The sequence below is a fragment of the Nomascus leucogenys genome, chromosome 10 (assembly GCF_006542625.1).
Source record: "Nomascus leucogenys isolate Asia chromosome 10, Asia_NLE_v1, whole genome shotgun sequence".
Classification (NCBI taxonomy): domain Eukaryota; kingdom Metazoa; phylum Chordata; class Mammalia; order Primates; family Hylobatidae; genus Nomascus; species Nomascus leucogenys.
The window spans coordinates 83,949,241-83,974,666 of NC_044390.1; the positions used below are offsets into that span (position 1 = coordinate 83,949,241).

The 25,426-nt window shown below is 46.4% G+C and overlaps 1 protein-coding gene and 1 non-coding gene across 6 annotated transcripts in view; both read left to right on the top strand.

Annotated features, from left to right (window-relative positions):
• The window catches only part of RNFT2 (ring finger protein, transmembrane 2), a 122,107-nt gene that overhangs the window by 23,963 nt on the left and 72,718 nt on the right, over positions 1 to 25,426 (top strand). For all 5 annotated transcript variants that reach the window (XM_030821463.1, XM_030821466.1, XM_030821467.1 and 2 more), the window contains 2 exons: positions 4,627 to 4,727; positions 17,461 to 17,614. In XM_030821463.1, coding sequence (XP_030677323.1) covers positions 4,627 to 4,727; positions 17,461 to 17,614 — 255 coding nt within the window. The remainder of the gene's footprint in view (positions 1 to 4,626; positions 4,728 to 17,460; positions 17,615 to 25,426) is intronic.
• LOC115837200 lies at positions 20,356 to 20,459 on the top strand. The gene has a single exon (XR_004032217.1). It is a non-coding gene; the product is annotated as a U6 spliceosomal RNA (small nuclear RNA).

A 25,426-nucleotide genomic window follows, 5' to 3' on the forward strand; every position in this document is an offset into this window, starting at 1 on the left:
AAAATTAGCCGGGCGTGGTGGTTCACACCTGTAATCCCAGCTACTTGGGAGGCTGAGGCAGGAGAATTGCTTGAACCCGGGAGGTGGAGGTTGAAGTGAGCCAAGATTGCGTCATTGCACACCAGCCTGGGTTGAGATGGTTTGATGGTTTGAGATTGTTTCACTCCATCTCAAAAAAAAACAACAAAAAAAAAAAAGAAAAGAAAAAAAGAAAGAAAGAAATAGTGCATACAAGGTGTTTAGCACAAGTACTGGGCATGGTGGCCTATGCCTGTAACCCAACAACTCAGGAGGCTGAGGCGGGAGGATCCCTTGAACCCAGGAGTTTGAGACCACTCTGGGCAACATAGCAAGGCCCCTTTCTTCTCTACAATTTTTTTTTTTTTTTTTTTTTTTTGAGATGAAGTCTCACTCTGTCACCCAGGCTGGAGTGCAGTGGTGCAATCTCGGCTCACTGCAACCTCCGCCTCCCAAATATCGAGATTACAGGTGTGCACCACCAAGATTACCAAGTGATTCTCCTGCCTCAGCCTCCTGAGTAGCTGAGATTACAGGTGCATGCCACCATGCCCGGCTAATTTTTATATTTTTAGTAGAGATGGGGTTTCACCACGTTGGCCAGGCCGGTCTTGAACACTTGACCTCAGGTGATCCGACCACCTCAGCCTCCCAAAGTGCTGGGATTACAGGCCTGAGCCACCACACCTGGCTTGCAAAACTTTTTTTAAAAAGTTAGCCAGGTGTGGGGGCATGTGCCTGTCATCCTAGCTACTCAGGAGGCTGAAGCAGGAGGATTGCTTGATCCCAGGAGTTTGAGGCTGCAGTGAGCTATGATTGCACTACTGCACTCTCTAGCCTGGGCAACAGAGCAAGACCTTTTCTGTTTAAGAAAAAATAAAAAGAAGGTGATGTTTAGCATGATGCCTGGCATATAGGAAACATTTAATTGAGCTAGTTTTCAAAAGTATGTGCTTTCAGAAAAAAAAAAAACTCATCACAAAGTGGCCTAAGGATGTTAATAGGCAGTTCTCAAAAGAAGATACACAAATGGCCAACAAACTAATGAAAAAATGCTCAACATCACTAATGATCAGGGAAATGCAAATCAAAACCACAATGCAGTACCACCTTACTCCAGCAAGAATGGCCATTATCAAAAAATCAAAAAATAATAGATGTCGGCATGAATGCAGGAACACTTCTACACTGCTGGTGGGAATGTAAACTAGTACAACCACTATGGAAAACGGTGCAGAGATTCCTTAAAGAACTAAAAGTAGAACTAGGCTAGGCACAGTGGCTCACACCTGTAATTCCAGCACTTTGGGAGGCTGAGGCAGGTGGATCACAAGGTCAGGAGATCGAGACCATCCTGGCTAACACGGTGAAACCCCATCTCTGTTAAAAAAAAAAAAAAAAAAAAAAAAAATACAAAAAAAAATTTGCTGGGCATGGTGGCAGGCGCCTGTAGTCCCAGCTACTTGGGAGGCTGAGGCAGGAGAATGGCGTGAACCTGGGAGTTGGAACTTGCAGTGAGCCGAGATCACGCCACTGCACTCCAGCCTGGGTGACAGAGCAAGACTCCATCTCAAAAAAAAAAAAAAAAGAAAAGAAAAAGAACTAAAAGTAGAAATACCGTTTGATCCAGCAATCCTACTACTAGGCATCTACCCAGAGGAAAAGAAGTCATACGAAAAAAATACTTGCGCGTGCATGTTTATAGCAGCAAAGTTCACAATTTCAAAAATGTAGAACCAGCCCAAATGCCCATCAACCAACAAGTAGGTAAAGAAACTGTGGTATATGTATATGGTGGAATTCTACTCAGCCATAAAAAGGAATGAATTAATGGAATTCACAGCAACCTGGATGGGATCGGAGACTATTATTCTAAGTAAAGTAACTCAGGAATGAAAAACTAAACCTTGTATGTCTCACTCATAAGTGGTAGCTAAGCTATGAGGATGCAGAGGCATAAGAATGATACAGTGGACTTTGGGGACTCTGGGGGAAAGGGTGGGAAGGGGGTGAGGGATAAAAGACTACAAATTGGGTTCAGTATATACTGCCCAGGTGACGGGTGCATGAAAATCTCACAAATCACCACAAAAGAACTTATTCATGTAATACCACCTGTTCACCAAAAACCTATGGAAATAATTTTTTTTTTAAAGTCTGTGCTTTCTCCTGCACAGGTGATCCCATAATAATCACCAGCTTCACTGACCCTTCTATAGCATCATCTGCTTTCTCAAAAGCACTTGGGCCTCCATGCAGCATGGAGGACAACCCAGTCTCCAGTTGCACATGAGCACATTGAGGTTCGGAGTTGGGGACAGAGTCAGAGGTCCTTCCTGACCCTTAGTCTCATCTTCTTTATGCAAACTCCTTTCTGCTGCTGTTAAAACAGTAGGAGGGGCCAGGGACAGTGGCTCACACCTATAATCCCAGCACTTTGGGAGGCTGAGACAGGTAGATCACCTGAGTTCGGGAGTTCGAGACCAGCCTGGCCAACATGGTGAAACCCCGTCTCTACTAAAAATACAAAAATTAGCTGGGCATGGTGGTGGGTGCCGGTAATCCCAGCCACTTGGGAGGCTGAGGCAGGAGAACCACTTGAACCCAGGAGGCGGAGGTTGCAATGAGCCGAGATTGCGCCATTGCACTCCAGCCTGGGCAACAAGAGCGAAACTCCGTCTCAAAAACAAACAAAACAGTAGGAAGCAGCTTTGGGGGCTAGGTCTGTCTCAAATGCAGTAACATCCAAATGGCACCTTGACTTAAATTTTAGGAACTGAGAGGATCTCTGTATCCATGGACGGGCCTCCAGGGGTCCTTGATCCTCATGAAGACACAGGTGACACTTTGCCTATATGTGCATATCTTCCATAAGAGCAGGTTTACATGGCCCTTGGTAAGCTTAGGCGTCTCAGCTTATTAGGAGAGAACTACCTCCTTTGTCCTTCAGATTCTGTCTTCCCAGAACATTGCTAATTCCCTCTTCCTATTCCACCTTTGGTTTGGATTCATAGAGAATTAAACTGGAATCTATTATTTATTGGAGTAAAAAGAGCTGCTGGCTGGATTAATCACATTGATAAGAGCAGTTGGTTGGTTGGAGGTGGTTTCTAGCATGATTAACCTTGACCGCTCCTGGAATAATGGGTGGATGGAGATGCATTTGTTTCGTCCACTCTCTGGAAATGTGCATCGTAACAGTGCGTGGGGCACTGAGCTGTGTCTGGAGACACTGTGTATTGAGCATTTACCGAAACCACAGGGAAGGTTACACTGGGAAAGTTATGACCTCATCTTATTCCAGCAATGCAGCCACTCCAGTCCAAGAAAAGACACGAGCTGTTGAGAATGAACAGCAGAGGGGTCTGCCTCTGTGTCCCAGGGTACACAGGCAGGAACACGCCCCTCTTTGCATCTCCTTCAAACATTTCCTAGGATTGCTCTCAGGCTATGAAACTGCTGGGAAACAGCAAACTGAGGATTTCCAATTTGTCTTCCTGGGGACTAGATAGGAATGAGGCTGAAGAAGGAGAAATGGGGCTGGATTGTGAAGGGCTTTGAGAATTAGGTGTATAAGCTTGGATTTAATTCTACACTGTGGCATTCCATGGAATGGTCAGTCCAGGGCAGTGGGCCAGAGGTCTTCCCTAGAAGAAGTGAAAGCAGGAATTTCTAACCTCTAGATCAGAATCTTCTGCTGGGTTGTAAACTCTTAATAATCAGTCCTACCCCTTAGCAAGCTTGAAATATGAATCTGTACCAGACTGAATGTTTGCATTTAAAAAATTTGACTTTTGCCTGTAATTGCAGTGTTTTGGGAGCCCAAGGCAGGAGGATCACTTGAGGCCAGGAGTTCAAGACCAGCCTGAGCCAAATAGCAAGACTGTCTCTACAAAAAAAAAAAAAAAAAATTTAATTAGCCAGGTATAGTGACACCTGCCTGTGGTGCTAGCTACTTAGGAGGCTGAGGCAGGAGGATCACTTGAGCCCCGGAGTTCAAGGTTACAGTGAGCTATGATCACTATGATCACACTACTGTACTCCAGCCTAGGCAACAGAAAAAAAATTAAAATTAAAAATGTGATTTAATCTTTAACAACAACCCCATTTTCAAATGAAGACACTGAGACTTAAAACACATCCCCCTTGAGGTTTCAGACTCTCTGTGCTTTAGTTCTTAACAGCATTTTATGTACTTTAATTCTTACAACTCTATAAGGTAGATACTAAGATATACCCATTTTACAGATGAGGGAAGGGAAACTGAAAGAGTTTAAATAACTTGCCTGGAGTTGGACAGCTCCCACACAGGATTTGACCAGGGATTTGAATGTGTGCCATCCCGCTCTGGAGTCTGCTGCAAACCATGGTGCTCTCCTGCCTTTCTAGATAGTATTTCAAGCAGATGTCCACCATTCTGCCACCTTCTCCGTGACCACCGCTTGGGTCTCAGTGGAATGGAAGGGTGCCAGTCCCCTTCCTTTCACCTTCAGCACCACTTCCTTCACAAACGTTGACAAAGTGAAAAGCTGCCAGTCATCAGGGTACATTCTGGAAGGTTCTGCCACATGCACCTTTGATATCACATATCTCTTGCTTTGTCTTCAGGAGAAGAGGTCAGTGCTGGTCATCTTGTGGATCCTGGCCTTTCTGGCGGGGAACACCCTCTATGTGCTTTATACATTCAGCTCCCAGCAGCTGTACAACAGGTGAGCATGGGAATCCAACCCCCACGATGGGAGAGTGGGGCGCTTGGGGCATGTACCCTTTCACTTGAGAATGAGGCACAAGCTCTATGTCACGTTGTAACTTCCAAATTCCACCCTGCTGTTACTACTCATGTATATCTAGACCAGCACTCAATAGTAGAAATTCAAGGCAAGCCACATAGGTAAATTAACATCTTCTAGTTACTGAAAACTAAACGGAAACAGGTGGAATCAATTATAATAATTGATTTTATTTAACCCAGTATATCAAAAATATTTGTTTTTCTTTGACTGTTTGTTTTGCTTTTTTTTTTGAGACAGGATCTCACTGCATCACCCAGGCTGGCAGTGGTGTGATCATGGCTCACTGCAGCCTCGACTTCCCAGGGCTCAGGTGATCCTCCCACCTCAGCCTCCCAAGTAGCTGGTACTACAAGTGCATGCCACCACACCTGGCTAATTTTTATATTTTTTGTAGAGATGGGGTTTCTCTATGTTACCCAGGCTGGGCTCGGACCTCTGAGCTCAGGCAATCCCCCTGCCTTGGCCTCCCAAAGTGCTGGAATTGATTACAGGTGTGAGCCGCCGCATCTGGCCCCAAAAGATTGTCATCTCAACATGCAATCAGTACAAAAATTACATTCTTTTTTTTTTTTTTTTTTTCTGAGACAGAGTCTCACTCTGTCACCCAGGCTGGAGTGCAGTGGCACGATCTCAGCTCACTGCAATCTCCGCCTCCCGGGTTCAAGCAGTTCTCCTGCCTCAGCCTCCCAAGTAGCTGGGATTACAGACATGCACCACCACGCCCAGCGAATTTTTGTATTTTTAGTAGAGACGGGGTTTCACCATATTGGTCAAGCTGGTCTCAAACTCCTGACCTCGTGATCCGCCTGCCTCGGCCTCCCAAAGTGCTGGGATTACAGGCGTGAGCCACCGCCCCCAGTTTTACATTCTTTTTTCACATTAAGTCTTTGTAATCTGGTATCCTACATATACAGCTCATGTCAGTTCCAACTAACAACATTTCAAGTGTTCAAAATGGTTAGTGAACACTGTATGAATAGTGCAGTTCTGGAATATTTCTGGAAGGACAACCAAGAAACTAGAAATAATAAGCGCCTTTTGGTGGCCACTGGAGATCAGGAACTTACTTTACACAGTTTGGCCTTTTTTTTTTTTGAGATGGAGTTTCACTCTTTGTTGCCCAGGCTGGGGTTCAGTGGTGCAATCCTGGTTCACTGCAACCTATGCCTCCCAGGTTCAAGTGATTCTCCTGTCTCAGCCTCTTGAGTAGCTGGGATTACAGGCACCTGCCACCATGCCCAGCTAATTTTTGTATTTTTCGTAGAGATGGGGTTTCACCATGCTAGCCAGGCTGGTCTCAAACTCCTGACCTCAGGTAATCTGCCAGCCTCGGCCTCCCAAAGTGCTGGGATTACAGGCATGAGCCACTGCACCCAGCCCAGTTTGGCCTTTTATATTACAGTCATGTGTCACGTAATGATGTTTCCATCAACGATGGACCATATAGACAACAGTGGTCTCATAAGGTTATAATGGAGCTGGAAAATTCTATTACCTAGTGATATTGCAGCCATCATAATGCTGTAGCACAGTGCCTTACTCACGTATTTGTGGTGATGCCAGGTTAAACCTATTGTCCTGCCAGTCATATAAAAGTAGAGTGCATGCAATTATGTACAGTACCTAATGCTTGATAATGATAATAAAAGACTATGTTACTGGTTTATATGTTTACTATACTTTACATTGTCATTTTCTTTTATTTTTCTCTCTTTTTTTTTTTTTTTTTTGAAACCGAGTTTTGCCCTTGTTGCCCAGGCTGGAGTGCAGTGGCGTGATCTCGGCTCACTGCAACCTCTGCCTCCCAGGTTCAAGTGATTCTCCCGCCTCAGCCTCCCAAATAGCTGGGATTATAGGTGCTCACCGCCATGCCCGGCTAATTTTTGTGTTTTTAGTAGAGAAATTGTTTTGCCATGTTGGCCAGGCTGGTCTCAAACTCCTGATCTCAGGTGATCTACCTGCCTCAACCTCCCAAAGTGCTGAGATTGCAGGCGTGAGCCACCGTACCCACCCATTGTCATTTTACAGTATACTTTTTCTACTTATAAAAAATAAAAGTTGGCCGGGCGCAGTGGCTCACACCTGTAATCCCAGCACTTTGGGAGGCTGAGGCGGGCGGATCTCAAGATTAGGAGTTCAAGACCAACCTGGCCAAGATGGCGAAACCCCCGTCTCTACTAAAAATGCAAAAATTAGCCAGGCGTGGTGGCAGGTGCCTGTAATCCCAGCTACTCGGGAGGCTGAGCCAGAGAATTGCTTGGACCCGGGAGGCAGATGTTGCAGTGAGCCGTGATCACAACACTGCACTCTAGACAGAGTGAGACTCCGTCTCAAAGTTAACTGTAAGGCAGCCTTAGGCAGTGCCTTTCAGAAGAAGACATTGCTGTCATAGGAGGTGACAGCTCCATGGGTGTTATTGCCCCTAAAGATCTTCCAGTGGGACAAGATATGGAGGTGGAAGACAGTGATATTGATGATTCTGACCCCACGTAGGGTGAGGCTAAGGTGTATGTTTGTGTCTTAAGTTTTAACAAAAAATTTTAAAAATAGGAAAAGCCTTATAGAATAAGGATATAAAGAAAGAAAATATTTCTGTGCAGCTGTACAATCTGTATTAAGCTAAGTGTTATTATAAAATAGTCAAAAAATAAAAACTAAGTGTACAAAGTAAAAATGTTACAGTAAGCCAAGGTCAATTTATGATTGAAGAAATAAACATTTTAAAATAAATGTAACGGCCAGGCATGGTGGCTCACGCCTGTAATCCCAGCACTTTGGGAGGCCAAGGTGGGTGGATCACTTGAGGTCAGTTGAGACCAGCCTGGCCAACATGGTGAAACCCCGTCTCTACTAAAAAAAAAAAAATACCAGAATTAGCCGGGTGTGGTGGCAGGAGCCTGTAGTCCCAGCTACTTGGGAGGCTGAGGCAGGAGAATCATTTGAACCCGGGAGGCAGAGGCTACAGTAAGCCAAAATCGCGCCACTGCATCCAGTCTGGGTGATAGAATGAGACTCTATCTCAAAATAAAATAAAATAAAATAAATGTAGTGTAGCCTACATGTACAGTGTCTGTAAATTCTACAGCAACGTATAGTCATGTCCTAGGCCTTCACATTCATTCACCACTCTCTCATTGACTTATCCAGAGCAACTCCCACTCCTGCAAGCTCCAGTGATAGTAAGTGTCCTATATGGGTGTACCTTTTTTCATTCTTTATACGGTGTTTTTACTGTGCCCTTTCTGTTTAGATATACAAATACCATTGTGTTATAATTGTCTATAGTATTCAGTACGGTAACAAGCTATGTAGGTTTGTAGCCTAAGAGTAATAGGCTACATCATATAGCCTAGATGTGTAGTAGGCTATGCTAACTAGTTTTGTGTAAGTCAACTCTATGGTATTAACACAAAGACCAAGTCACCTAAGGCTGTGTTTCTCAAACATGTCCCAGTCATTAAGCGATGTATGACTGTATTTGATTTTTCCCCCATCTGATGAATATAACAGCTTTTAAAAGTTATTTTAATGTATGTATGTCTTTTTTCTTTGGTTTTTCAATGTTTTCAATTTTTTTTTTTTTTTTGAGACAAGGTCTTGCTGTCACCCAGACTGGAGTACGGTGGTGTGATCACATACTCACAGCCTCAAGCAATCTTCCCACCTCAGACTCCCAAGTAGCTGGGACTTCAGGCGCATGTTAACATGCTCAGCTAAATTTTTTTTATTTTTAGTAGATATGGGGTTTCTCCATGTTGCCCAGGCTGGTCTTGAACTCCTTGCTTAAAGTGATCCACCCACCTCAGCCTCCCAAATGCTAGGATTACAGGTGTGAGCCATTGTGACTGGCTTTTTCTTTTTTCATTCATTTGCTAATTCATTCATTTATGCCTATACTTTTTAAAAGTCCTTAAAGATACTCACTAAAACAGAGGTTGGCAGGCTACAGCCATTTACCCATTTTTATTAGTAACATTTTGTGGAAACACAGCTACACCCATCCATTTACGTATCGTTTATGAGTTCATCTGTGCTCCGACAGAGTTGAACAGTTATGGCAGAGACCATATAGCTTACAAAGCCAAAAATATTTACTCTCTGTTTTTAAAGGAAAAGCTTGTTGACTCCTGACTTAAAATATTAACAGTGGTCCTCTAGACGTTAAATATGTGGGTATGCCAGGCGCGTTGGCCCACGCTGTAATTCCAGCACTTTGGGAGGCCAAGATGGCCAGATCACTTGAGCCCAGGAGTTCGAGACCACCCTGGGCAACATGGTGAAACCCCATCTCTACAAAAAATACAAAAACTAGCTGGGCATGGTGGCGTGCACCTATAGTCCCAGCTACCCTGGAGACTAGGGTGGGAGGATCACATAAGCCTGGGAGGTCAAGGCTGCAGTGAGCCATAATCGCAGCACTGCATTCCAGCCTAGGTGACAGAGTGAGATCCTATCGTTAAAAATAAAAAAATAAAAAATAAATTATATACGTATATGAGCAATTTTACTTTTTTCTTTAGAATTATCTGTATTTTATAATTTTTTGTAATGGACACTTTTTTTTTACATAGTAATAGTGCTTTTTAAATAATGATAAGTGATAAAAATGTCTACCCCATCTGGGTTGAGCTGTGCAGAGACAAGGTAACAGGACTCCTTGCTCCTACACCCCCAATACATGTCCCATGACGTAGCCACCCTCTTCTGTGACATTGACTCAGAGTTCCATGCAATGTGGTGGGGCAAGTTGGGGAGGCAGAGCACAGGAAATTGAATGGATGACTTAGCCCCGACTTATCATCACCTTCCTTAAAATATCCCTGTCACCCTGGCAGCCATGCACCTGGAAATTCTTTTGAAACGAGATGCTTCCTCCACAAATCTGCCAGCGTAAATGAAGCAGGCAGAATCTCACTCCCATAAACATCTCAAATGGTCAGCAGTTTCCCTCCTGAGTTCCTTCAGGGCTGCTTGTCAGCCTCCAGTTTATTTTTAGTGAGTTTGTTTCCCCTGGTGCCTATATAGTGCTGTCTCATAGTTGCTGCCCCATCAATATTTATCAAATAAATGAGTATCTCAGATTTTTTTTTTTTTTTTTTGGAGACACAGTCTTGCTGTGTTGCCCTAGCTGGAATGTAGTGGTGCCATCATGGCTCACTGCAGCCTTGAACTCCTGGGCTCAAGCAATCCTCCCACCTCAGCCTCCCAAAGTACTGGGAATACTGGCGTGGGCCACCACACCTGGTCACATTTTTTAAAGTTACTTATATTTCTAATTTCAAAAGTAATTTTTATTTTATTTTATTTTTATTTTTTGAGACAGAGTCTCGCTCTGTCACCAGGCTGGAGTGCTGTGGCATGATCTTGGCTCACTGCAACCTCCAACTCCCTGGTTCAAGCGATTCTCCTGCCTCAGCCTCCTGAGTAGCTGGAATTACAGGCACGCGCCAACACGCCCGGCTGATTTTTGTATTTTTAGTAGAGACAGAGTTTCAGCATATTGGCCAGAATGGTCTCAATCTCCTGACCTCGTGATCCACCCGCCTTGGCCTCCCAAAGTGCTGGGATTACAGGCGTGAGCCACCGCGTCCGGCCCAAAAGTAATTTATTTTTAATTGTGAAAATTGGAAAACCCATTTAAAAAGGACCAAAAACACCTCCAATTCTGTCACCTAACAGCAACTCTGCTAACATTTTTCTCTACATATTTATACATATTTGTTGTGGAAGTTGTAGCGTGCAGAACATGCCATTTTACAACTCTTTCATTTACCAGCATATCACTTTAATGCACAAGAAATGTCAATAAATGAAAGGAGCATTTCTGTACTTATTTTGAGACAAAGTCTTGCTCTGTCACCCAGGCTGGAGTGCAGTGGCACAATCTCAGCTCACTGTAACCTCCGTCTCCTGGGTTCAAGCAATCCTTCTGCCTCAGCCTCCCAAGTAGCTGGGATTACAGGCAAACATCACTATACTTGACTGATTTTTTTGTAATTTTTTTTTTTTTCTTGAGACGGAGTCTTGCTCTGTCGCCAGGCTGGAGTGCAGTGGCACGATCTCGGCTCACTGCAACCTCTGCCTCCTGGGTTCAAGCAATTCTCCTGCCTCAGCCTCTCAAGTAGCTAGGACTACAGACACATGCCACCACGCCCAGCTAATTTTTGTATTTTTAGTAGAGACAGGATTTCACCAAGTTGGCCAGGATGGTCTCGATCTCTTGACCTTGTGATCCACCCACCTCGGCTTCCCAAAGTGCTGGGATTACAGGTGTGAGCCACCATGCTCGGCCAATTTTTCACAATTTTAATAGAGACAGGTTTCACCATGTTGGCCAGGCTGGTCACGAACTCCTGACCTCAGGTGATCTGCCCGCCTCGGCCTCCCAAAGTGCTGGGATTACAGGCATGGGCCACCATGCCCAGCCGCAGGTAGCATCTATTGACACTTCCTGTGTGTGTGCCCAGGACTATATTAAGAAAACATATTAACTAAGGGCCCTTTGGGTTCCTAGCTTAAGCAAACAGGGAATTCTTCCTTTAGGCGTTGCTCCATGCAGGGACTGAAACAATCCTAGGAAAACCAAACAACAAGGCCCAAGAAAGGGCAGGGACCAGGGACTTCCTGGAATTTGATGTTCAATTCTTGGCATGACTTAGCCGTTCACTGGCAGTCTCTGTTTCTCCTTTAAAATTAAAGACAGAGCACCTCTGATTGGCTTTTCATGGGCCAGGGGGGCTGGGTCGCAGAGTCCAGTGGGGATGTGGATGCTTTCCCTGAGGATGGCAGTGGTGAGCACATCTCAGAATAGAGTCACAGGCTCAGCAGAGGCCCTAAATGCAACTACTTGGAAGAATCTGTAGAGGGTGTAAGGGTGATGGGAATCACATCTCTACATCAGATACAAAATTGTGTAAGTCCCAGATTTAGAGATTTCACAAACCAATAAATCAACCCACAACAAAGTCTGGGGTTTACCATGTAGATATCAGCCTGCTTTTTGCAACTAAAAACATATTTTAAAAATGATCATCACGCAATAGCCAAAAGGTAGAAGCAACCCAGTGTCTATTGACAGATGAATGGATAAACACCCTGTGGTATGTACATACGTGGAATATTATTCAGCCTTAAATAGAAAGGAAATTCTGATACATGCTGCAACATGGATGAAACTTGAGGACATTTTGTGAATTGAAATAAGCCAGATACATAAGGACATTAGGTGTATTGTTTCACTTACATGAAGTACCTAAAGTAGTCAAATTTATAGACAGAAAGAATGGCGGTTGCCAGGGACTGGGGGGAGAAGGGAATGTGGAGTTACTGCTAATGGGTACAGAGTCTCAGCTTTGCAAGATGAAAAGAGGTCTGTGGTTGGATGGTGGTGATGATTATGCAACAATGTGAATGTACTTAGCATCATTGAACTGTGCAGGTAAAAATGGTTAAGATGGTACATTTCGGCCGGGCGCGGTGGCTCATGCTTGTAATCCCAGCACTGTGGGAGGCCGAGGCGGGCGGATCACGAGGTCAGGAGATCGAGACCACGGTGAAACCCCATCTCTACTAAAAAAATACAAAAAAAATTAGCCGGGCGTGGTGGCGGGCGCCTGTGGTCCCAGCTACTCGGAGAGGCTGAGGCAGGAGAATGGCGTGAACCCCGGGGGACGGAGCCTGCAGTGAGCCAAGATCGCGCCACTGCACTCCAGCCTGGGTGAAAGAGCGAGACTCCTTCTCACAAAAAAAAAAAAAAAAAAAAAAAAAAAAAAAGATGGTACATTTTATGTTATGTATGTTTTACCACAATTAGAAAAAAAGATCGTCTACTACTGACATCATTTCATAAAAGAATGGTTATTTTAACACCAAAGAATTAATTAGGAAAGAAAAATAATCGTGTAAGCAGAGTACATTTAGCTTCATTTTTAAAAAAGTATTTAGAGATCACTGCGTAAGTGAATGTTAATCAGAACGTGATTGCTGTTTGTGGAAACTATCAGAGCTGTCAGAATTGAGGGAAGATTCTTTTTTGGATGGTTGGGGGTAGGGTTGGCCAGAGGACCTCTAGGACAGGGGTGAAACTCAAGTCAGGCTTTCAGATCACATCCATCTGTTTTGAAAATGAACTTTGAGGACTGAGTGGTTTTGCCACCTTCTGAGGCTGCCCATAAAAGCAATTTGAGGAGTCAGTTCCAAGGCGTCAACACAAATCTCATACGCTGCATTCAGTGCATGGTCTAGAATGTCAGGGTCCGGGTGGAGGGTGGAGGAGGTGGAGTTTCTCAGAACCTTGGATGAATTTCCAGCTCATGCCATTTTCTGGGTATGATGATATTCCCAGTCTCAGACCTCTGTGCCCCCATCAAAGCAGGCTGAGTCAAACTGGTGCACAGAAAGAGAGGGAGAAGCTTAACAGAGGAGCAACAGGCCATGTGCGGTCGCTCACGCCTGTAATCCAAGCACTTTGGGAGGCTGAGGTGGGCAGATCCCCTGAGGTCAGGAGTTTGAACCAGCCTAGCCAACATGATGAAACCCCATCTCTACTAAAAATACAAAATTACCCAGGTGTGGTGGCACATGCCTATAATCCCAGCTACTTGGAAGGCTGAGGCAGGCAAATCGCTTGAACCGGGGAGGTGGAGGTTGCAGTGAGCCGAGATTGTGCTGTTGCACTCCAGCCTGGGCAACAAGAGTGAAACTCTGTCTCAAAAAAAAAAAAAAAGGAGAAGAGCAACATAGCTGAGTCCTTGTCCTTACTAAAGTCACCAGTCTAGAGGATGCTTGTATGTGACACCAACAACCATTGTCTTATTTTGGCCTCCTAGGGACCCATTTCACAGGTGAGGACACTGAGACTTCATGAAGCCCTTGCTAAGGAGTCTTAGCCTTGGAGGCGGCCCTTACCACTGAGCTTGAATCTTCTTAGGATTTGATGTCTGATGACCAACATCAGAGTCTTAATTCTACCACTTCCCAGCTTTGTGCCCTTGGGCAAGTCATGTCACCTCTCTGAGCCTTCCCTAGTTTCCTGATTTGCAAAATTGGAACCAAGTTCACATTCTTCCCTTATCTGCCTGCAGGCTAGTTAGGAAGGCCACATGTCATAAGACTCATGAAAGTACTGGGTAAACAATAAAACATTGGACATATATCATAATTAATATGATTCTTTTATGATTAATTATCATAATTAGGCTGGGCACAGTGGCTCACGCCTGTATTCCCAACAATTTGGGAGGCCAAGGAGGGTGGATCACTTGAGGCCAGGAGTCTGAGACCAGCCTGGCCAACATGGCGAAACCCTGTCTCTATTAAAAATATAAAAATTAGCCTGGCATGGTGGTAGGCATCTGTAATCCCAGCTACTTGGAAGGCTGAGGCAGAAGAATCACTTGAAGCCAGGAGACGGAGGTTGCAGTGAGCCAAGGTTGCGACACAGCACTCCAGCCTGGGCAACAGAGCAAGACTCCGTCTCAAAAAAAAAAAAAAAATCACCAGAATTAGTGGAGGTGCCTAAGGAGGAGCAAAACTGACAATAAAATATATCAGTCCATTAAAGTTTGTAGAGTACTTTAGAAATGATTAGACTTGATGATGAATCCATAGAAAAACACTTTTGCACCCACCCCCCAAACCAAAAGCAAAAACAAACTCAGTAAGATGATGGAATAAAACCCAGATAGATGGATTGAACACCAACTTGTGTCCAAGATAAAATGGAAAGGATAAGGCACATCTTCAAGATAAAATGGAAAGGATAAGGCACATCTTCATTTGATCATGATCATAGAAGCATTGGAGATTTGGCAGAGTGTGGAAATCCACCAGCCAGCCTGGGATATCCCAGGAAGGGCAAGAGCAGAGCTAAAGACGGGAGCTCAGGGCCGCAAACCTCTCCCTGTGTTATGAACAGGATGACCACTCCAACTTGCAGGCGAGGAATTCCATGGAGACAGGGCGGGGATGTGGGAGGGTCACTGAAGGTGTTGTGAGTGACTTGTCAGTAATTTTGCCCTACTCAAAATAACCCAGACCAATCTGTTCTTAGGATGCTAGAATAGAGGCCTCATTTTGCACCCTTTTCCGCCAGCCCAGCTGAGTATTTCCAAAGCATATAGAAAGCATCCATTCTGTGCTGAGTGTACTTCTCCCTGCTTTGGAGGAGACAGATGGGATTCAGTCTGGCCCTTGCCCTGAGCCTGTAATCCAGCGGGAAGAAAGGAGAGGGACCAGTGTGGGTTGAGTACTGGTTCCAATCTAAGCTCCACATTCAACCCGAGTTGCTGCAGGAAGGTGACTCCACCTCTTAGTGTCCCAGTGTCCTCAGCTCAAAATGGGATTTTTTTTTTTGAGAAGGAGTCTCACTCTGTCGCCCACGCTGGAGTACAATGGCATGATCTCGGCTCACTGCAACCTCTGCCTCCTAGGTTCAAGTGATTCTCCTGACTCAGCCTTCTGAGTCGCTGAGACTACAGGCATGCACCACCATGCCCAGCTGATTTTTATATTTTTAGTAGAGACAGGGTTTCACCATGTTGGCCAGGCCGGTCTCGAACTCCTGCCTCTGCCTCCCAAAGTGCTGGAATTACCGTCGTGAGCCCAGCCTCAAAATGGGATATTCACAGTACCTACTTCATAGAGTCTTTGGGAAGACAACATGAGTTAAGACATGTAAAATATACAGATCAGGGCCTGCATGACATCTAAACCCAGGATATTTTAGCCACTATTACAAAGAACATCCCCCTCTTGGGGGGTGTTGAAGAGCAGTGCCACTCAAAGTGTGTTCTCTTCACCAGTGCCAGTTTGAGAGCTGCTTGTTGTCTGTCTCCAATAAGTACAGAAACTGAACGTGAGGTTTCACTTATCTGGTCATGGACAGGTTTACACTACTCAGCTGTAGAGTATGGATGGAGAACTTTAACTGCAGCCAGGATGTCTGGGTTCCAGGCCACCTCTCTTAGTATTTTTAGGACCTTCCACATATTTACCTTTCTGTGCCTCAGTTTCCTCATCTGCAAAATGGGGTGGATAAAAGTACCTGCCTCATAATGTTACTGTCATCATCACTGCTGCACCGCAGGGTCTGTAATCTGTCCATTATCTCATCAAATCCTGCCAATAACACCATGAGGGAGGGAACAATTCCCATTTTATTCATGAGAACCCTGAGGCCTCCAGAGATAACTTTATTTGCCCAGGGTCCAATAAATGGAGAAGCCTGGATTCAAGTTCAAGTCTGTCTGATACCAACACCTTTATGCTTATGTAATGTGACTTTGGGCAGCTGACCACCTCTCCAAGCCTCAGTGCCTTATTTATAAACTGGAGATAAGCAACACTCACTGCACAGGACAGGCGTTGAAGATCAGTGAGACACAGTGAGCAAAGAGCTTACCACAGTTCCCGGCACATCAGTTTCCCCCCCCTCCTTCATAGTATTGGCCTGCCTTCCTAACTTCCTTCCTCTCTGCCTTCCCTCCCTCTCTTCCTCCTCCTTCCTTTTCTTCCCTCCTTTCTTCCTTCCTTCCTTTTGCCTCCTCTCGTAAAGCCTGTTGCGGACCCACAAAACTAGAGGGAAATTCTGATACATGCTGCAACATGGATGAAACTTGAGGACATTTTGTGAATTGAAATAAGCCAGATACATAAGGACTATTATGGTTGGGTTTGTCCCCACCAAAACTCATGTTGAAATTTGATCCCCAATGATGTTGGGAAGTGGGGCCTAGCGGAAGGTGTTTGGGTCGTGGGTATGGATCCTCCATGAGTGGTTTGGTGCCATTCTCATGATAGTGAGTTTTTGCTCTGGTGAAGCTGGATTAGTCTCATGGGAATGGATTAGTTCCTGTGAGGGTGGGTTTTTATAAAGCCAGGACGCCCCTGGGGTTTTGTCTGCTTCCCCGTTGGCCTTCTCCTTCATGTTATGATGGACGAGAAAAATAGGCCTCACCAGAAGCTAGTGCCGTGCCCTTGAACTTCCCAGCCTATAGAACCCTGGACTAAATAAAACTCTTTCCTCTGGCTGAGAGCAGTGGCTTACGCCTGTATCCCAGCATTTTGGAAGGCTGAGGTGGGTGGATCACTTGAGGTCAGGAGTTTGCGACCAGCCTGGCCAAGATGGCGAAACCCCATCTCTACTAAAAATACAAAAAAATTAGCCAGCTGAGTTGGCAGGTGCCTATAATCCCAGCTACTTGGGAGGCTGAGGAAGGAGAATCACTTGAACCTGGGAGGTGGAGGCAGTGAGCTGAGATCACACCACTGCACTCCAGCCTGGGAGACAGAGCAAGACTCCATCTCAAAAACAAACAAACAAACAAAACCACCTCTTTCCTCTATAAATTACCCAGCCTAAGGTATTCTGTTATAGCAACACAAAGAAAGAACTAAAACAGGGACCTTAATGAAACTCCAGGCCAATATGGCCATTTAACTCTCAGACTGTAAGACTCAGAGAGGTTAAGAGATCCACGTGAGGTCACACAGCAGGTGAGTAGCAGATTCAGGAAAAGGACATAGACCTCCGACTCCCAGTTCAGTGCTGTTTCTACAGGTGATACTCAGAAGGCTCCCAAGTGAGTAGAAGGAGCTGCTGAGGCCTGGCCCTAAGGAAACCTTCTGACTCTCTGAATCCTCCCCCCAGCCTCATATTCTTGAAGCCCAACCTGGAGACGCTGGACTTCTTTGACCTGCTTTGGATCGTGGGCATCGCAGACTTTGTTCTGAAGTACATCACCATTGCCCTCAAGTGCCTCATCGTGGCCCTGCCCAAGATCATCCTGGCCGTCAAGTCCAAGGTAGGCACTGGCTGCGGCCACCAGGTAGCCCCAGTCACGTGGATCATGCAGAGGATTCAGGGTGCCTTCTGAGGAGGAAAGAATGGATGAGGGTGGACTGATGTCAGCATATAAAATAAACAGCCTGAGCTCGTAGCTCCTGTCACCCACCTCTTCTAATTCCACGAAGCTGAGCATGGCTCTTTGTCATCACCACCTTGTCACACCTCTACTATCCAAGTGCATTTCCTAAGTTAGGTTGTTCATAGCTACCCTTGATGCAATTTTCATCCACATTTCACCTGAGAGGAAAAAAAAGCATGTTAGCATGCTCTGGGACCTGCTTCTCCCAGGGAAGGAGAGCCCTAATAGGTTTTGACTCTTTGTGGCTTCCAGGAGCTCATTTTATAGAGGGAACTGAGGCTCAGAAGGAAAAAGCTCCATGACTGATTAGTGATGTCTGCCACAGACCCTGGAGTGGGGAGTGAGGGCAATGATGCTTTGCAGTGTATCATAGAGAAAGGCCTCCAGGCAGGTGTTGGAATGAAGAGGCCTTGGGGAATAGACATTGGAGTTCAGAGGACTCAGCAGGGCTCAGACAAGGTATCACCTGTAGGACATAGTGATTGCCAGTGGCTCTGTAAGGTGACCCAAAGGGAATCTGGACTGAAGCAGATGGACTAAAGAATGTTTGAAGTCTCCTGCTTTCCATTCTGTAAAAACAGCCATCTTTCAAGTTCAGAAAGCTGAGACATGTCCCAGGCATTGCTTGGCAGCAGAGCAGCTTGGAAGTCACCATCGATCTTGAGTGGCAACTAACCCAACCCATGACCCCAATCTTTGGGCCTGTTTAGGTCCTCTCACCTTTCATGTCCACTCCCTTCCTCCACTGTATGATTTAACATGGTGGTCCCCAACCTTTTTGGCACCAGGAACCGGTTTCATGGAAGACAGTTTTTCCACAGATCAGGGTGGGAATGGTTTCGGAATGAAACTTCCACTTCAGATCATCAGGCATTGGATTCTCATAAGGAGCGTACAACCTAGATCATCCCTCGCATGTGCAGTTCACAACAGGGTTCCCACTCCTAGGAGAATCTACTGCCACAGCTGATCTGACGGGAGGCGGAGCTCAGGCGGTAATGCTTGCTCACCCACTGCTCACCTCCTGCTGTGCAACCTGCTTCCTAACAGGCCACAGTCTAGTACCAGTCTTCAGCCCTGGGACCCCTGGTTTATCTAGTCGAGCCAAAATCCTAGGCTGTTGAGGTTTTCTTAGATGAAGCCGCAGCTCTGGTACCCAAAGGCAGTGCCAAGAAACGCAAAATGGCATAAAGACAAAAGAGATGTGGAGAAGAAAGGCCAGAGGGGAAACAAGAGGCCTAGGAAAGTTGTAAGATACCTCCCATTGACCCTCCCCAAGACCATGATGACCAGGACGTTTTGCCCATTGAGCTCATGTGGGGTTCCAGGTCGGCACCACGCACTTGACACTGTAAAGCAGCATGGCCTGATGGCTATGCCCATGGACTTTGGCATCAGACACATCTATGTTCAGATCCCAGCCATGCGCCTCTCCAGCTGTGTGACTTTGGGCGGGTGACAAAAACCTAGTTTCCTCATCTGTCAACTGAGAATAACAATAGTGCCTTCCTCCAAAGTACTCACTTTGTAAGAACTATTGGTTTTGGGAAATATAGAGTGCTTTGCTTCATGCTCTGCACATAGTAATTGCTCAATGAGTGATTCACAATACCTGTGTTGTCTAATCTTCATGACTGCCAGCTCTGCACTGACTAGCTGTGCAGTCTTGGATGAATTACTTAGCCTCAGTGCCCTCATCTGTAAAATGGGGTAATAGTTTTCCAGCTAAATGACTTCCTCTGGCCCTTTCAGCTACACTCTCCATCTTTCTCACCCTGCTCTCTGCCCAGGGGGCTGACTTGCGCGAACTGTATCAATGGGCTTCTGTGCCCATCAGCTTCCAGTTCGGTTCAGCTGATGGGAAGCCCAAGAGGAGAGAGAGGCAGAGATATTTATTCCCCCAGCGTGTTAGTCTCCTGTGGCTGCTGTGACAAATTGCTACAAACTTAGTGGTTTAAAGCAACATTAATTTATTATCTTATCGTTCTGGAGGTTAGGAGTCCAAAATGGGTTTTACTGCGGCGAAAACAAAGGTTTTGGCAGGGCTGTGTTCTTCCTCCATCTTCCAAGTCAGTGATGGCAGGTTGAGCGTTCTCTCCTCTCTCCCTCTCCCTCCCCCTACACCTCTGCCTTCCTTGTCGCATCTCCTGATTCTTGCCCCCCTGCCTTCCTCTTATAAGGACCCTGTGATGACACTGGCCCCACCCGAATAATCTAGGCTCATCTCCCATCCTTAATCACATCAGCAAAGTCTTGCCACAGAAAGTAACATTCACAGGTTCCAGGGATTAAGGTGTGGACATTGGCTGGGCGCAGTGGCTCACGCCTGTAATCCTAGCACTTTGGGAGGAAGAGGCGGGTGGACTGCCTGAGCTTAGGAGTTCAAAACCAGCCTGGGCAACACGGTGAAACCCCGTCCCTACTAAAAATACAAAAATATTAGCTGGGTGTGGCAGCATGCGCCTGTAGTCCTACTTAGTCGGGAGGCTGAGGCAGGAGAATTGCTTAAACCCGGGAGGCGGATATTGCAGTGAGCCAAGATTGCGCCACTGCACTCCAGCCTGGGCGACAGAGCAAGACTCCATCTCCAAAAAAAAAAAAAAAAAAAAGTGGATATCATGCCCACTTCAGCAGCACATATACTAAAATTGGAACGATACAGAGATTAGCATGGCCCCTGTGCAAGGATGACACACAAATTCATGAAGCATTCTATATTTTTTTTAATTAAAAAAAAAAAATAGGGCTGTGTGTGATGGCTCAATGGCTCAAACCTGTAATCCCACCACTTTGGGAGGCTGAGGCAGGAAGATTGCTCGAGGCCAGGAGTTTGAGACCAGCTTGGGCAAGATAAGCCTGCTGGTGAGACACTGTCTCTACTAAAAATTTAAAAAATTAGCTGAGTGTGGTGACACATGCCTGCAGTCCCAGCTATTTGGGAGCCCAAGGTGGGAGGATTGCTTGAGGCCAGGAGTTCCAGGCTGCAGTGAGCCATGATCATGCCACTGTACTCCAGCCTGGGCAACAGAGTGAGACTCTGTCTCTTAAAAAAGAATAAAAAATAAAATAAAAAATGTAAATAAAAATAAAATAATTTTCTAAAAGACGTGGGTGGGCGCAGCATTCCATTTTTGGATGGGCGCAGCATTCCATTCCCTGCCACACCTGGTTTCCTCCCTCCCAGGTTACCATGGGTCAATGCTATTCCTTGTACTTCACACTCAGTAACCCACTGAATCTCTACAACATCCCTGGGAAGCGGGCACTGTTATTCCTACCACCCCCTTTTTCACATGCTGAAAATAAGTCTGAACACACAGTTCCTATCACAGGTAGCTGCTTCAGACAGCTTTCTATCCAGGTCTGGTAACTGTGCCCTCCCCGTACCCTTCTAGACTAGACCGCCCCTTGTTGGTTTCCCCAAACCCTCCCTACACCTTTGTAAATAGCACAGGTATTAAACTCTTCAGTTACCTGATTTTAGTATGCCAGGACCCTACTCACTCTACCATGAGCCTTCCCTCATGGCGAGAACAGAGTTTATGAATATTCAGGGCTGGCCTGGCTCATCGTAAGTGCTCAATACATGTTGGTTACCAGGGTGATGCTTTTAAATCACTGCTATGCCCATCTTTCCTCCTCCTACTGCTACTACCACCCTACCCTTCAAGATACACACACTTATCCCCATTTTACAGACAAAGACATTGAGGCTCAGAGATCCCCCGATAGACACTTGTCAGAACCAGGATTTGAACTCAGGTCTGCCTTATGCCAAACCCAAGAGTTTCTCCCAGCTGTCTGACCTCTGCGAATCCTAGCCAGGTGATTGTTTCCATAGGCTTTGTGTGCACTGGCTTTGTGTTCTTGGGCTGGGAACCCTAGGGGGATGCTTCTGGTTGGCCTTCTCCCTGAAACATCTGCTCAGGCCTCACTCCCTTGTTAGATAATGACAGGTCTGGCCAGTGAAGGTCTGAGAGCTACACTGTCGGCTTCCTGGGGACCACATATGTTGACCAGGAATAGGCTGCAGCCATCAGCTGCCTCATCAAGGTGGACCAGCTCCTGGAAGGGGGCACAGGTTGCAGCCACCTGCAGGCACAAGGCACATCATCCTCACTTGAGCAATAACACCCCTCCCTGTGCCCAGCTACAGCCAAGCTCTGACCCCAGGAACCCAGGATGGGAAGGAGCCTGGACTGAAGCCAGTGTTGAGAAATGGCAATGTCTTCCACCTTTCCTTAGCACCTGTCGGCTGCTGGGATCTTGTTGGCTCTCTACAGCCAGCCAGGTCAGACAGAGGATCAGGACAGGCAGAGCCCAGAGTGCTAAGTGACACTTGAGAACAGATTGTCAACAACGGATCATTTTTCTGCCTGTTCTAGTTAGGACCAGGAATAACAACTGTAATAGCAAACTCTTAGAGGCCTCTTAACCGTGTACTGGCCACTGTCCCAAGTACTTTACATGTACAGACTCATTGAGTCATGACCACATCCCTGTGAACAGGGTCCTGTTATTACTACTATCCCATTTTCACAGATGTAGAAACTACAGCACAGAGCGGTTCAGTGACTTGCCCAAGGCCACACAGCTAGAAGTTGAAAAGCAAAGTCAGATCACCAGGCAGTCAGGCCCCTGAGTCTGAGCTCTTAATCTCTCTGCTGTAGTCAGAACAGAGGTGCTGTCCAGTTACTGCATGGGGCATTGTACAGATTCACTTCTGTAAGTAGACTCAGAGCTGAGAGTGCAAAGCTAGACCAAGGCTTCCTAGCGGTCTCCCTGGCTCTCACTGCAGCTCAAGGTCTGTGGTCGGCAGCACCCACCACACGTGTCATGTCCTCTTACTTCCCCAGTTCAGCTCCTGGGAGAAGGTCCCATTGGCCCAGGTCATTTTGGGTACCAGCTATTTCATAGGTCAGCAGCTGGCCAATGAATGGACTGCACATGGTCATGTGCCTACTCCTTATCCAATCAGCTGTTGTCAAGGGGGAGGCAATGTCAGCTGGTATGAAAAAACATGGCTGCCTAAGGACGCTCTTTCAGCTGGGGCATGGGTTGAGCCAGGCAAAGCAATGAGGCATGGTAGACCCATTTTCGAGAAGGAACTCAGGATCTTCCCCAAAGCCTGGGCTTCTTCTCATTGTTCTAGATCTCAGAGTGTAGCACCTCCCTCCACCCCATTGTTCACATCAATAACCCGGAAAGGATCTCTGACTCTTCCTCTTTCTTCCTTGCTTCTTCCAGTCAGCAATCAAGTTCTGTTCATTTTGCCTCCCCAATGACGTGGGAGCCCATCCTCCTTCTACGTCTCCACCATCACCACCCTAGTGCTCACCACCATGAGACCAAAGTAGTCTCCCTCTGTGTGTCCACTCCAACCCCCTCCACTTCATTCTTTTCCCTGCCAGCGGAGCAGGATTCTAAAAGAAAATTAATCTGATTGTCCTCTCCTATCACTTCCGCTCACCTCCACCCAACTTAAACCCTCCAGGGGCTGCCCTTGTGCTCAAGACAAAGACCAAGCTCCACAGGTGAGGCTACAAAGCCTACCCAGCCTGCCTCTGCCCCCGCCACCAGCACCACGCCCTGACACTCCTTGGCTCCCCCTCTGTTTCTTCCCTCTGCCCTCCTCCCTCCTGTCTCGGCCTCTTACACATGCCCTTCAGACCCCCAGAGATGCTCCTTCTCCAATGGATCCTTGAGGCTTCAGTTTAGAAGTCTCTTCTAGATCCCCCTAAGTCCAGTTCTTTCATAGCATTTCTGATTACCTACTTGTGTGTCGGCGGCGGGGGGTTGATTTGTTTGTTTTGTTTTGTTTTGTTTTGTTTGAGACAAGGTCTTGCTCTATTTCCCAGGCTGGAGTGCAGAGGCGCACACAGTTCACTGCAGCCTCAACCTCCCGGGCTCAAGCAATCCTCCCAGCTCAGCCTCCTGAGTAGCTGGGACTGCTCAGTGCACCACCACACCTGGCTAATTTTTTTATTCTTCTTGGGGATGGAGTCTCACTTTGTTGCCCAGGCTAGTCTTGAACTCCTGGGCTCAAGTGATTTTCCTGTTTCAGCTTCCCAAAGTACTTGTGTGATTATTACATTCATTCCTGCTTCCTCACTATTTGAAGTCTGTTTGGCCCACCAGTGTATCTGTAAGACCCAGCCCAGCATTGGGCACTGGGCAGAGCTCTGTAAACGGTGAGTAAGTGAAATGGCAGAGAAACTGAAGTTAGCTCAGTCCTGCCCTGTGCCTTCTAGTTTATTTTCAGCAGACGAAAATAAAACAGGAAAGCCAGGCATTGTGGCTCACGCCTGTAATCCCTGCACTTTGGGAGGCCAAGATGGGTGGATTGTTTGAGCTCACGAGTTCAAGACAAGCCTGGGCAGCACGGTGAAAGCCTGTCTCTACAAAAAATACAAAAAAAAAAAACTGGCCGTGTGTGGTGTACATGAGTGTAGTCCCAGCTACTCAGGAGGCTGAGGTGGGAAGATTGCTTGAGCCCAGGAGGCAGAGGTTGCAGTGAGGTGAGATCGCGCCACTGCACTCCAGCCTCGGCAATAAAGCCAGCCTCTCAGTATTCTTCTGACATAGGTGCTGGTTACTCTTATCAATGGATGAGGAGATAGAGGTTAAGAGATCAGGTAGTTCTTTTTTTTTTTTTTTTTTTTTTTGAGACAGAGTTTCACTCTTGTCCCCAGGCTGGAGAGTGCAATGGTGCGCCCTCTGCTCACTGCAACCTCCGCCTCCCAGGTTCAAGGGATTCTCTTGCCTCAGCCTCCCAAGTAGCTGGGGTTACAGACACGTGCCACCATGCCTGGGTAATTTTTGTATTTTTAGTTTGACCATATTGGCCAGGCTGGTCTCAAACTCCTGACCTCAGGTGATCCACCCACCTCGGCCTCCCAAAGTGCTGGGATTACAGGCTTGAGCCACCACGCCTGGCCGAGATCGGGTAGTTCTTACAGTCACGCAGCTGCTCGGTGGTGGGGTCAGGATGACAGCACAGGTCTTTACAACTTCAAGACTCCAGCTCTAACTCAAAGGAGTGGGTTTGGGACAAGATAAGGAAGGCACTTGATGGTAACTCATCACCTGGTGCCTTCTGGGTTCTGTCTAGATTCTTTCTCATAGTCCAACTCTTCCAAGGCTCTCAATACTCCTGTAAGATACAATTCACTGTCACCTCTGTCTGGATGAAAAACTGTTAGCTTCCTGTGGTTGCAGTAACGAAATATCACAAACTTGGTGGCTTGAAATAACAGAAATTTGTTCTCTCACAGTTCTGGAAGCCAGAAATCCAAAATCAGTGTCACTGAGCCAAAAACAAGGTGTCAGCAGGGCTGCACTGCCTCCGGAGGCTCAAGGAGAGAATCTGATCCTTGCCTCTTCTGGCTTCTGGTGGCTCCTGGTGTCCTTGGCTTGTGGCTGTGTCACTCCAGGCTCTGCCCCCATGGCCACATGGTCTTCTCCTCTTCTGTGAATGATGCCTCTCTCTGCCTCTCTTATAAGGACACATGTAACGGTATTTTTGGCCCAGCTGGATAAGGCAGGGTAACCTCCCCATGCCGATATCCTTAATCACATCTGCAAAGACATGATTATTTTCTAAATAATGTCACATTCACAGCTTCCAGGTAACCTTGAGTGACCATTATTTCCTTTACTACACTGGGGCTGAAAGAGAGGTGAGATAGT